We start from the raw sequence: 14,427 nt of genomic DNA, 5'->3' as shown, positions 1-14,427 counted from the left end.
GGCCCACTTGACTTCACATTCCAGGATGTCTGGCTCTAGGTGAGTGATCACACCATCGTGATTATCTAGGTCATGAAGATCTTTTTTATACAGTTCTTCTGTGTATTCTTGCCATCTCTTCTTAATATCTTCTGCTTCTGTTAGGTGCATACCATTTCTGTCCTTTATTGAGCCCATCTTTGCATGAAATGTTCCCTTGGTAGCTCTAATTTTCTTGAAGAGATCTCTAGTGTTTCCCATTCTGTTGTTTTCCTCTATTTCTTTGCATTGATCACTGAGGAAGGCTTTCTTATCTCTTCTTGCTATTCTTTGGAACTCTGCATTCAGATGCTTATATCTTTCCTTTTCTCCTTTGCTTTTTGCTTCTCTTCTTTTCACAGCTATTTGTAAGGCCTCCCCAAACAGCCATTTTGCTTTTTTGCATTTCTTTTCCATGGGGATGGTCTTGATCCCTGTCTCCTGTACAATATCACGAACCTCATTCCATAGTTCATCAGGCACTCTATCAGATCTAGGCCCTTAAATATATTTCTCACTTCCACTGTATAATCATAAGGGATTTGATTTAGGTCATACCTGAATGGTCTAGTGGTCTTCCCTACTTTCTTCAATTTAAGTCTGAATTTGGCAATAAGGAGTTCATGGTCTGAGCCACAGTCAGCTCCTGGTCTTGTTTTTGCTGACTGTATAGAGCTTCTCCATCTTTGGCTGCAAAGAATATAATCAGTCTGATTTTGGTGTTGACCATCTGGTGATGTCCATGTGTACAGTCTTCTCTCGTGTTGTTGGAAGAGGGTGTTTGTTATGACCAGTGCATTTTCTTGGCAAAACTCTATTAGTCTTTGCCCTGCTTCATTCCATATTCCAAGGCCAAATTTGCCTGTTACTCCAGGTGTTTCTTGACTTCCTACTTTTGCATTCCAGTCCCCTATAATGAAAAGGACATCTTTTTGGGGTGTTAGTTCTAAAAGGTCTTGTAGGTCTTCATAGAACCATTCAACTTCAGCTTCTTCAGCGTTACTAGTTGGGGCATAGACCTGGATTACTGTGATACTGAATGGTTTGCCGGGAGAAATATCAATAACCTCAGATATGTAGATGACACCACCCTTATGGCAGAAAGTGAAGAGGAACTACAAAGCCTCTTGATGAAAGTGAAAGTGGAGAGTTAAAAAGTTGGCTTAAAGCTCAACATTCAGAAAACGAAGATCACGGCATCTGGTCCCATCACTTCATGGGAAATAGATGGGGAAACAGTGGAAACAGTGTCAGACTTTATTTTTTGGGGCTCCAAAATCACTGCAGATGGTGATTGCAGCCATGAAATTAAAAGACACTTACTCCTTGGAAGGAAAGTTATGACTAACCTAGATAGCATATTCAAAAGCAGAGACATTACTTTGCCAACAAAGGTCCATCTAGTCAAGGCTATGGTTTTCCCTGTGGTCATGGATGGATGTCAGAGTTGGACTGTGAAGAAAGTTGAGTGCTGAAGAATTGATGCTTTTGAACTGTGGTGTTGGAGAAGACTCTTGAGAGTCCCTTGGACTGCAAGGAGATTCAACCAGTGCATTCTGAAGGAGATCACCCCTGGGACTTCTTTGGAAGGAATGATGTTAAAGCTGAAACTCCAGTACTTTGGCCACCTCATGCGAAGAGTTGACTCATTGGAAAAGACTCTGATGCTGGGAGGGATTGGGGGCAGGAGGAGAAGGGGACAACAGAGGATAAGATGGCTGGATGGCATCACTGATTCGATGCACGTGAGTCTGGGTGAACTCCAGGAGTTGGTGATGGACAGGGAGGCCTGGCATGCTGCGATTCACGGGGTCGCAAAGAGTCGGACACGACTGAGCGACTGAACTGAACTGAACTGAATGACATGAAATAGGTTATGTTAGTGGCACACTCTGTAGATGTCAAAACTGAAACAAAACCGCAAGTCTTCTGGCTCATGCCTTTTATGTTTTGCTACTAAATTATTTTTTGGAATTCAAAGGGCTTTAAAATAAATTTTAAAATAAGTGAAATTAAGTAATTGAGAATTTTCTGAGCACCCACAGAAAGAGCTGTGAATGTTGGACCGATTTAAAAAAGAGAAAGCAAAATACATGACAATTTACCTCCCAAAGTGAAAGTGAAAGTCACTCAGTTGTGTTTAACTCTTTGTGACCCCATGGACTATACAGTCCATGGAATTCTCCAGGCCAGAATACTGGAGTGGGTATCCTCTCCAGGGGATCTTCCTAACCCAGGGATTGAACTGGGTCTCCTGCATTACCGGTGGATTTTACCAATTGAGCTATCAGGGAAGCCCATTTACCCCCTAAACTGGTCTAATTTAAAGAATACTGAGAACAAAAAGACAGTGAGCAACTCTGATAGTTAAGAACTGTAATGATGTAATAACAGAAGTACCAGCTTTTTCCTTCCTTGTAATCAGTGTAACTGCAGTGTCAGCAACCGTATATCATGGTGTCTCCGTCCCATGCCTATCACTAAGGAATGGCTACTTAGAAGGAGGAACGGGAGAAGAATGAAAAGCCGGGTTTTGTGTGAGAGTAATCACCATTCACAGAAGCTTCCAAATTTGGCCATGCTGCTTGGGCCAGGGTGCAAATGAAGATTCTTAGGATTTCTGCAGCACTAGCTATAGGAATATCAGGGCATGGGATTTCTGTAGCACTAGCTACAGGGGCGGAGAAGGCAGTGGCACCCCACTCCAGTACTCTTGCCTGGAAAATCCCATGGATGGAGGAGCCTGGTGGGCTGCAGTCCATGGGGTCGCTAAGAGTTGGACACGACTGAGCAACTTCACTTTCACTTTTCACTTTCATGCACTGGAGAAGGACATGGCAACCCACTCCAGTGTTCTTGCCTGGAGAATCCCAGAGATGGGAGAGCCTGGTGGGCTGCCGTCTATGGGGTCACACAGAGTCGGACACGACTGAAGCGACTTAGCAGTAGCAGCTATAGGGACGTCAGGGCAGTGTCCACATAAAGGAGGATCCACCAGTAAACACAGGTAACAGACTGAGATGAACAAACATGTACAGGCGCTAGGGAAGGTTCATACTCTGAGCCAGTGAGCTGCAGCCCTGTAAAAATACTGTGCTCTTTTAAAAAATTTCCTTCAGCGTTGACAGGGAAGCATAGGGAAGCAGAAGGGGAGAAAAGTTATTTAGGAAATAAAATCAACTGGAGATACTAAAAAACAGAAGAAAGAGGACAGAGGGAGAAGAGAAAAGAATGACTCGCAGGTTTCTGATTGGTACTAAAAATGGATAGACAGATGGTGCAAACCACTCAGAAAGACAACTTTAAAACCTGAGCAAACATTTTTTCTGTATAATTCTATTAAGTAGTTTGTAAAATTACTGAACTTTCCTTTACCATTAAATTCTTTTCATTGGTAAACATGTTTTTCTCCCATTATTCTCTATTATAAAACAAAAAAACAAAGTGGCAAAATGTGTTCTTTTGTCTTCCCTTCACTTTCAAGCCATTTCAAGTGTAACACAAGGTTGGAGAAAAACCAGACTGAGCATTAAATCTGACTCAAATCTGCTTACTAAAAGACCAGATTTCTTCAGCCAGTGTTTTACTGATGACTAAGGACAGTCTCTATATAATAAAAAATAATTTTTGACATCTCAAACATAAGGCCAATAGTTTCCAGAGGGAAACAAAAGGCTTTGAGTTTTTCTTTTTTTTTTCCCCTGAGCAATTCTGAGGTAGACAGTGCAGCAGACAGGCAGATAAACAGCTTTATTCTGGGAAAACAACTGGACTTTCTGCCTACAAGTCAATAACAAGTTTAGGGACAAAAGTTTAAATAAATTCTGCATGATACAAAAAGACTTGGGAATATAGAATTCCACAAGCTGGTAACAATGGCAATGATCTACTTAGGGAACAGAATTAATGTGAAATATATAAGTTGCAAGTAGCTCAGAAATTGCCTCATTTGCAGAAAACTGAGACCTGTGTGGCTCAATCACCAACTTGCAAATCAAATCACTAAACCACATAGCTGGATTCAGAATCTACATTCTTCAAAGCTCAGATTTAGAACATTTTATTTCAGAAAATGTGAATAAATCATCACCTGAAATAGTTACATGTGGATATATACACAGAATACTGAGTTTTGACTAAAACAGTTTTAGTGTAACTAACGATCTTTTAAATAGTTTCCTTTTATATATTATATATATAGTTTTTAAAGCTTTATATAAAATTATACAGACTTGAACATTGGTATAATGGATAGAAACATGAAGAAAAATTTATTTGGTTCAGTGATAACCACTGTTTTTTCATATCTGAGGTTAAATTTGGATTTAACAAAAATAATTCATCTGGTAGTCAAATTAATATTCTGACTACATAGAGAGACCTCATTTTATGCTAATATATGAGACTAATACATTAGACTGGACAACATCTTGACTTAAAAAATCTTTTGTTAAAGTTATCAATAGCAAGAGTTTTACATAATAAACAAATAATATCTGTACAAACAATATGGAAAACAATTTGGCAGTATTTAATAAACTTAAGGATATTAATGTGCTACAACTCAGTAATTAACACACTAGAGTATAAACATGGATGCTGGTCAACAATGTTGGACATAAGTAGACAAAAAAGAAAATCACGGGATACCATACATAAAAAATCAGAAACATGCAAAAGCAAATACTGTTAAGGGAGAACATACACTTATAGAAAATCGATAGCTAAATGCACAGGAATGATACAGATCAACACTGGATAGTGGTTCCTCTGGTGGGAGGAGGGAAGACAGGCGAATACGGAAGGACGCAGAGTGGCTTCAAACAGTACTGGGCTAGGTCAGTACACAGAGTTTCATCTTGTTACACTTTACATCTTATTACACGTCTTAAATATCCCAGGATAAATCAGAAGACGTTTTTCTGCCAGGTGACAAAGTCCTGTTGATGCTGCCAGAGTTAATGTAACCTTGAAGATTATATGAGATGGATACATGACAAGAATATTTTGGTGCTACATTGCTTCTTCCAAGAGTTACTGCTTCAATTTTGGGGGAAAAAAAAAGAAAAACATTCTCTCATTGGATAAAACTTACTAAACATTGTTCATTTTCTCATTCTAAATATTGAGTTCCCACTACATGCCAGATAAAATAGTAACAGTATCTGTCCTAAGTGTCCTCATGTAGCTTAAAACCTAGTGGAAGTAGCAAGCAATAAACATATAAGCCCAGGATTAACATCACTTTACACCAGATCACTCCTTCCTTCTTAAAAACACGTACTTCACTTGGTTCACTGAATTTCACACTAACCTAGTTTTCCTCCTAAATCACCAGGTGCTGCATCTCAATTTCTTTTGCTAGCTCCTCCTCAACACTAAATAGGTTCCTTCTTTTCTCCAAGTATATTCACTCTCGGTAATCTCACCCACGCTTTAAATATCTCTACACTGACAACTCCCAAACTTACATTTCCAGCTTGAACTGGGGGTGGTGGGGTGGTGGTGGTAGAATATATATATACATATACATATATAAAATACAGTATATATTACCTAATTCAACATTCTCTTTGGCTGTCCAACACACATGTAAAACTAAACATGTCCAAAGCCAAACTCAAGCTCTTCCTTCAAAATCTGCTCTTCTGGCCTTTCTCCAGAATACACTGCATATTCTGTTTTCTATAAATGGCAGTCCCAGGAGCTATGAACACAATACTAACCATTTTCCATCTCAAAGGCTATGGAGTAAATGTTTCAGGTGTCAGGCCAAAAATCTTGCCATCATCCTTGACTCCTCTTAAGCATACAGTGCCTGACAACTTCTCACCACCTCCTCCCTTCACACCCTGACCCAAGTCACCTTCCTTGCTCATCTGGTCTCCTCGATTCAGTCCTTGGTCCCTGCCCCTCCCCACCCCCATGGTTGCTTCCCCACATACCATGGCCAGTTAGTCAGGAAGAGCTACTTAAAACCCAAATCAGAAAATGTCATTCATTTGCTCAAAACCATCCATACCTTCTGATTTTTTTCAGAGTAACGGTTCCCCAGGTCCCATGCCATCTGGCCCTCTCACTTTCTACTAGACCCCCACACTTACTCACTGAGCTCACTGGCCTTTGCCCTGGGCTTCACACCTCACTCCAGTAATCTTTTCCCTTATGTGAGCATAATAAATAGTTTACAGTGGGTAGATACATAATAAATGTTAGTCTAATTCTTTTTAAAAATGTCTTCCTTGATTTTTTTCTTGTCTTTAAGATACAACACACAGTCATATTATAAAGTCACAAAATAAAGGAAGGAAAAGTATTCAGGGCCATTGTAGACTTGTATATACTACACCAAATACACTATATTTTGTTCCCAAAAGAACTAAGAAAGAAACTTATGGCACTATATATCGGCACTGTTCTGTCTGCTTGGAACACCCTTCCCCCCAAACAGTTGCAGGGCTTGCTCTCTCATCTCGTTCAGGTCTTTCTCAGATGGCACCTTTGCAGTGAAGCCTGTCTGATCACCCTATGCAAAATCACAGCTCTCACGGCCCTCACACCCTGTCCTCTTCTGGCTGGCTGATACTTCCCATGACACACTACTAGCTTACTTTACTCAAATGTAAGATGCACAAGGGCAGGAATTTTGGTCTCTTCACTGCTATAAACCAGCATCTGACATAGAACAGACACTCAGTAAATACTTATTGAACCACAATCCATAAATGTAAAACTGCAACTGACAAGTCCAGTGAAGTAGTAGGAAGTGCTGGGAGAGCCTGTATGAAGAGAAAAAAACTCATCTGAGAAAGTCAAACTTAACTTGAGAAGTGAAGGATGATTAGGAGTTAACTAGGACGCACACAGGCTCAGTGGTGAGACGGGCTAAAAGGCCACTGTAGCTAGACCAGAAAGAGGTGGAAAAGGCGGAAGATGAGGTTGGAGTAGGTAGGAAGAGGCAAAACTTAGAATAGGTTCGTAGACAATATTGGGACAATTTGTCTTTATCTTCAGAGCAACAGGAAGCCGCTGAAGCATTCTAAGCAGAAGAATCATGAAAGCAGATTTATGTATTGAAAGATGACCTTGGATCCTGGGTAGAGAAAGTTTAGAAGGGTCAGGATGGATGTGGACAGATAAGGTAGAGGGCAATGCAACAATTCAGATGAGTTACCATGGTGTATTTGATTAGGGTGTTCAGAGTAGAGATAGAATGGATAAATAAGAGATTTAGGCTAAAAAAAAAAAAAAAAAATCAACAGGATCAGTGTTAAATTCGATCAGGAAGTGGGGTCAAGGGAATTTTTAAGGTTCACTTCTAGGAAGTTCACAAAAAATTCCCATTGACTTGAAGCTTATGTCCATAAGCAGTCACTGCTAGATCTTCAGTGTTCAACCCCTTGCCACAAATGGCTATGGAGCACCTGCAATGTGGCAAGATGTGCTGTAATTGTACAATATACACTGAATCTCAAAGTCTTAGCACAGAAAAAAGAGAGTAAAAATCTCAATAATTTTTATACTGATTACAGGTTGAAGTGATAATATTTTGGATGTTGCAGTTAAATACAATTATTGAAATTAATTTTACTTGTTTCTTTTTATTTTGTAGAAAATGTAAAGTTATATAAATGGTTCACATATTTCTACTGGATGGCACTAATCTCGGATGAAACTTCTAGAAATATAGTAATCACAGTTTATTCAAAAGGAAAAAAAATATGTCTAAAGAGAAGAGGTAGTGCTAGTGGTAAAGAACCCACCTGCCAATGCAGGAGACATAAAAGATGTGGGTTCAATCCCTGGGTTGGGAAGATTCCCTGAGGGAGGGCATGGCAACCCACTCCAGTATCCTTCCCTGGAGAATCCCATGGACAGAGGAGCCTGGTAGGCAAGTGCCCATCAGATCAGATCAGATCAGTCGCTCAGTCGTGTCCGACCCTTTGCAACCCCGTGAATCACAGCACGCCAGGCCTCCTTGTCCATCACCAGCTCCTAGAGTTCACTGAGACTCACGTCCATCGAGTCAGTGATGCCATCCAGCCATCTCATCCTCTGTCGTCCCCTTCTCCTCCTGCCCCCAATCCCTCCCAGCATCAGAGTCTTTTACAATGAGTCAACTCTTGGCATGAGGTGGCCAATAGTTACACATGACTGAAGTGCCTGAGCATGCACAAAAAGAGAAGATGACTGAACTTTAGGACTAAACGTTGTTCTTTTTATGAAGAATTCAGTTTGCTTTGTTCAAGGATGTGAGGAAATGAATACTTCAGTTACTGTTATTTAAATACAAAAGCCATTTTTCTGTTTGTGTCTTCTTTATAGACTAGATTGTTCTGCTTCCTCTATTGCTAAACTAATGGTTTCAGAGTGCCCTCCATCCACGGTATAGGGAAAAAGGGGAAAAAAAAAACCAAAACAAAACTGTAGATATAACAAAGACTCAGAGGTCATTTAGGCCCATGCTTTCATTTTGTAAGCGACAAACTTGAGATATTCAGAAATTAAGTAACTTGAAAAACACAGGACTGTCTATGCCACTGAAGATACAGATGTTTTCTCTAACATCTATGTTATAGTTGACTTGAAAATACTATAACAAATACATTATATTTTGTTCTGAAAGAACTAAAAATGTATCTGTCTTAAGGTACTGAATATGTCAGTATTATTGATGACTTAGTTTGGGGATACAAAGTCATATGTATATTCTCACCTGATAAGAGTGGAAAAAGCATCAATTTTTAAAGTCTGAAAACCAGTTCTAATACTAAGCTGTAATCAGGGACAACTGTCATTCTGTTTTCTCATCAGTAAAATAGATGCTACCATATTCAGACTGTGATAACGATAGGAACATACATACACACACAGTGTAATAAACAGTTTACAGTGGGTAGATGCAGATAGTCTCCTTCTTCTTAATAAAACAAAAAATGCCTTCCTTCTCTCTCTTCTTGCCCAAGTGTCAACACACAGTCATATTATAAAGTCATAAAATTAAGGAACAAGGGAAACGATTACTGAAGTGAGCTGTGAAACCCAGTAGCTTACTTCTTGGGAGTACAAGATTCAAAGCCTCAGGTAGATCATCCAACCTGCCTAAGTCTATGCCCCCTTCAGTAAAGTGATGAAACCAAATCAACCAAAATGACTGAGTCTCATCTATGACTCAACAGTGTATAGCTATGAATGCCACGCATTTCCAAAGCCTGAATAGTGCCAAAAGCTTTAAACATTTAAAAATTAATATAAAGTGTAATTTTTCGTTTCTAAAACTTCTCAATTTGAGATATAATTCACCATTTTGCATATTTTAAAGGGAAGTTCTTAAAACTACTCACATCTGGTTGAATGGCTTTAAATACTGGAACATCCATTAGTGTTATCTGACCCTGAAATAAAAAGTAAAAAATTTTTAGAATTTCTTCTTTGGAATGCCATAATATGACATATATTTGAAATTAAAATTATTAGTCTGTACTCAAATCTTTACTAGAAAAAAGTCCCAATTTTATAAGGGCTTAAAAAAATGAAAATTTAGTCCTTACACCATAAAATAAAATTATTTCTATTTATCTCATGCCTTTTTATATTTTCCTGTGAGACAAGTGGGGTAAAGTTACAAAATAAACAAATAATTTTCAAAGTTTGAACATGGTCATACATTGTGTGTGTTAGCTGTTCAGTAGTGTCTGACTCTTTTTGACCCTAATGACTGTAGCCCAACAGGCTCCTCTAATTCATGGGATTTCCCGGGCAAGAATACTGGAGTGGGTTGCCATTTCCTTCTCCAGAGGATCTTCCCGACCCAGGGACTGAACATGAGTCTCCTGTATTGCAGGCAGATTCTTTACCACCTGAGCCACCAAGGAAGCCCAAATACATACATTAAATCAAAACAAAAAACAAAAATTGGATCTACTGGTTTATAAAGCAGTGGTGTTGCTGTGACTATTAAATCATACCTACTCAAACAGTAATATAAAATGTGATAATAATACAAGGGTATTTTTTCCCAACTTATGAAAAGTAACTGACTCTACACTAGTGGCAACTCATACTGAAGGTCTTCACGTGCTTATGGACCTATCCCTCTTGTGACTACACACATAAAACAAAACCTAGCAATATACCAAAGTTTATTCCTGGAATGTAAGAGTAGTTCAATATCAGGAACTCAGTATATTCTGCTAACAAGCCAACGGAAAAAGATAACGCAAATAAATGAACACTTGTCTGTTAAGAACTAAGTTTTTTTAGGTATCCTTCATGAAAATGCAATAATGCCTTCAACTTTAATTTTTTAATTTACAAAAAAATAAAAGTACTTCTTTCCTACCTATGTCAGTAAAGTACATTTAGCTGGAGGAGGAGGTGTAGGTAGAGACGAAAGCAATTATCATAAAGGCTTACTATTACTTCTCAAGTTGATAGTGTAACCTACAAAGCTTCTCTAAAAGTATCAGTGGATTTTTTTCTTTCATCTTCCCCATTTCATTCCTCTGCTTGCTCCATTGTTGTGCTACTCTCTCCACTGATTCCCACATCCAGTTTGTTTTTTCTTTTTTAAACATCTCCTCTGTTGGGCCTACAAATTCTAATTGGATAGTACCAATATGTAAATTATGTGCAAAAACTGGAGAACAAGAGGTGGAAGACTTACCGCATATTCTTCTGGTGTAACCTTAAGGACATCAAATACCACAGCATCAAAACTTTTCTTCAATTCAGAACCTTTGTCACTTAATGATTCAGAACTGCTACTTTTCTGTTAAATTAAAAAAAAAAAAAAAAGAAGCCACTAAAAAATTGTCTTGCAGTCAATATCACAGAAACTAGACTGGCTTTAAAACTGAGGAAGCTAAGAATACTGAGTTAACAAATTGTAGAAAAGTTAGTCGGAACAGACTGCTTAGTTGGAAGAGCACTAGAAAAAGGGTCGGGCAATGTAAAATTCAGCCTCAGTCAGTCAGTTCAGTCTCTCAGTTGTGTCCTACTCTTTGTGACCCCATAGACTGCAGCACGCCAGGCTTCCCTGTCCATCACCAACTCCCAGAGCTTATTCAAACTCATGTCCATTGAGTTGGTGATGCCATCCAACCACCTTATCCTCTGTCGTCTCCTTCTCCTCCTGCCTTCAATCTTTCCCAGCATCAGGGTCTTTTCAAATAAGTCAGTTCCTAAATTTAACCTCAACTTTAGATTTTAGGTTTGCGAGTAAGTCATTTTTCTGTATGTCAGTTTCCTCACCCTGACCTCCTATCATTTCCAATAGAAATGAAAGATTTTAACAAGTTCAACGATTTTCAAATGAGATTAAAAAAAAGAGGGGGGATACACTCATCTATAATTTTTAAAACTGATGTTTATTAAGAAAAAGATAAATTATTTTCCTAACATAACAGGAAAACATTTAAAATTCCATTAACTAAATAATAAATGACCCAGTCTTATCTGTCAAGTGAATGTCTGTCTGTGATAGTACAATTGATACTGCCCTTTCTATTACAGTACAAATTTAAGTGTTTTCTGCTTTAAGGTTACTGCTTAATTTTAATTTGTTGTTGCCATATGTAGAACAAAAGGTGGCTTTTGGCTCTGAAAACCTTATTTCTGTTAAATTTCCACTTCATCTGTACTACAAAATAAAGATGCATTTTGCAAATCATTGACTGAAATCAAAGAAAAAGCACTATAAGAACATTCAGATCATGTTCTGTTAAATGGTGATAGAATATCAGGCTTCAGTAAATGGCACAAAAAATTAACCAAAGTTTCAATTACAGAGGTATAATATGTATGTCAAGCCAACAGCTATTATACATCAGTTTTGAGCACCTGTCATTACATTTCATTTTTACTTTTTCCTTCTCTTTCAGTTCAGTTTAGTTCAGTCCCTCAGTCCTGTCAGACTCTTTGTGACCCTTTCAGTAGCAACTAAATATCGAAATCATTACAAAGGAAGGGATCTCTCGTTAATCTTGGGAAATTCTGCACCATTATTACTTAAAATATTTCTTCTGCTCCTTCCTCTCTCTCCTCCTCTGATGTTCCATTATGTGTACCCTACACCTTTTGTCACTGGCCCCACCACTCTTGAATATTGAGTTCCGTTTTCCTCATTCTATTTTTCTCATTGCACTTCAGCTTGCGAAGATTCTACTGACATGTCTTCATGTCAGGTTCACTGATTCTTTCCTTAGGTGTCTGCTGGTCATCAGTCTCCTGGTGAGTCAATCAAAGTCATCTGGTACAACGTTTTTGATTTTCAGCATTTCCTTTTGATTCTTGGAGTTTCAATATTCCTGCTTATATTACCCATCTATTCTTACACGTTGTCCATTATTTTCCATTAGAGCTCTTAACATTACTAATCTTGGCTATTTTAATTCCCAGCCTGTTAATCCCAAAATCTCTTGCCATATCTGGAGTCTCTTACTACATTGTTTGCTTTGCCTCTTCAATCTAAGTTTTTCTGGTTATCTTTCAGCATGTCTTAAAATTTGCTGAAAGTCAGATGTGACTTAGTGGGTAACAGAAACTGAGGTAAATAGGCCTTTAGTGTAAGAGTTTATGTTTATCTAGATAGGAGTTACTTTGTTTATTATTTGTTGTGGCTAGAGGCGTCTTCACTTTCCTGTGGTGTCCTTGTTTTTGTCTCTGGGTTTCCCTAGAAACTCCTTAGATAAGATATGTGCCTTGCAGTTCTTTAGGCTGTGATCCTTTATTATCATACAGGAACCCTGCTGATGTGGTGGTAAGGTATGGGAAGTAGGAAGAGAAGACATGTTCCACCACCCTACAGTCTGTTACTTTGGTGAGCCTGTGCGCTTGGGCTGTGACCTTAGGTGATTCTCAGTACCCCAGACTCCCCTTAGAAAGTAAGACAGGAAGGCTGGAGGGCTCGGAATTCGGTATTCCTCTTTCCCCAGGTAGATTAGGATCTGGTAAAGTCTCCCCTGAGGACGGGTGGAGAAAAGAACATGCTGGGCATATTTCAGGATGATTACTTCCCCTTAGTATATTTCAAAATGGTTACTTCCCCTCCTCCAGCTGGAAGCATGAGGGATTTTTCCATGATCTTCACTGTGAAAACCTGGTGGGGCTCCTGGAGGTAAAATTCACAAAAGTGGGGTGGGAGGCCTAAACTAAGCCCCCAGGAGAGGCTAACTCTCAAGCTAGTCCACACAGAGCCTCTAGCAGCTTGTCAACTACACTAAGTGTTCCTGCCCTTTCCTGACTCCAGTGATTTCTGCTCTTGGTAAACAGTTATTCTCTCTATTTGCTTCTCTCTCCAGTTCTCAGGGCATCACTTGTCAATTTGCTCTGTGACATCAGTTCTCCAACAGAGCAGGTTTTCAGACTGTTCAGCTTTTTTCAAGCTGTGAGGACAGGAGTCATGAATTCCAAGCTCTTTATGTGTCTGAGCAGAAACCCAAAGTCTCATAAATGGATTTCATATATTTATCTTATTCCATGTATTTGATCTCTGTAACTATGACTAGCTTACGATATGTCAACAATGTTATTTTATATTCCAAGACTAACACAGAAATTTATTCATGTCAATAATCCAAATAGACATCAGTTAAACAGTATATACTAATCCAGTAACTACCAAATAATAAATATATTCTGTCAGGTAAAGACATTCATTTTAAATATAACTTGCCAATTTTCTCCAAGTTTCTAACTCATTCAAAAGAAGTGAGCAGGTCATAATGGCAATCTTAATGCTTATCAAAATGAATAATCATTTTCCTCCTTTCCTTCTTACAAACCAGTAGCAGGGGCTTAAAAAATTCTGAGTGATGTGCTTCTACCTGCTTCCCCACTGGCAATAAACAGTGGTATTGATAAGAAGCTAAGCAGTACCGAGACATAATGTACACTAAGTTCACAGTAGTTATTCTTTATCCACTGAAAGACTAAAAAACTATTGACACTTCTAAATGTATGAAAAAAGTTCACCACCCCTCTACTGATACCAGATGCTTAAGCACAGGTTAGGTCTAAAAGGTAAAGATAGAAGGGTAAGGGTACCGCATTTCTGAGAAGCTTGCATTTTGATATGTTAATACATCTTTATTTCAAGAGAAGGTAGAAAAATATATATTTTTTATTTTATTTTCTTGACATAGCAGGAAGACAATTTAAAAGGCAGACTTTCTACCCTTACTTCTCACATACTGAATTATACTACTCTGAGGTCTCATGAAATTCATCTACTTTTAGAAAAAGCCAACATAAGTTTTTATACAAGTGAAATGATCTGTTTTATTTAACAAACAATTCTGTACTGTTTCCTATAATATTATTTCATATATTTCAGGACACAAAGTCATAAATATACCATCATATACCCACATACATCTAAGAAAGTTAAGAAATATGATTATAAAGATA

At 38.4% G+C, this 14,427-nt stretch overlaps 1 protein-coding gene across 5 annotated transcripts in view; it reads right to left on the bottom strand.

Annotated features, from left to right (window-relative positions):
- RALGPS2 (Ral GEF with PH domain and SH3 binding motif 2) overlaps positions 1-14,427 on the bottom strand; it is a 162,939-nt gene that overhangs the window by 105,018 nt on the left and 43,494 nt on the right. For all 5 annotated transcript variants that reach the window (XM_027565437.1, XM_027565441.1, XM_027565440.1 and 2 more), the window contains exons 3-4: positions 10,685-10,789; positions 9,363-9,413 (exon numbers count right to left, since the gene is read on the bottom strand). In XM_027565437.1, coding sequence (XP_027421238.1) covers positions 9,363-9,413; positions 10,685-10,789 — 156 coding nt within the window. The remainder of the gene's footprint in view (positions 1-9,362; positions 9,414-10,684; positions 10,790-14,427) is intronic.

The sequence above is a fragment of the Bos indicus x Bos taurus genome, chromosome 16 (assembly GCF_003369695.1).
Source record: "Bos indicus x Bos taurus breed Angus x Brahman F1 hybrid chromosome 16, Bos_hybrid_MaternalHap_v2.0, whole genome shotgun sequence".
Classification (NCBI taxonomy): domain Eukaryota; kingdom Metazoa; phylum Chordata; class Mammalia; order Artiodactyla; family Bovidae; genus Bos; species Bos indicus x Bos taurus.
The sequence above is the reverse complement of the archived record's forward strand: the minus strand, read 5'-3'. Positions and strand labels throughout refer to the sequence as shown.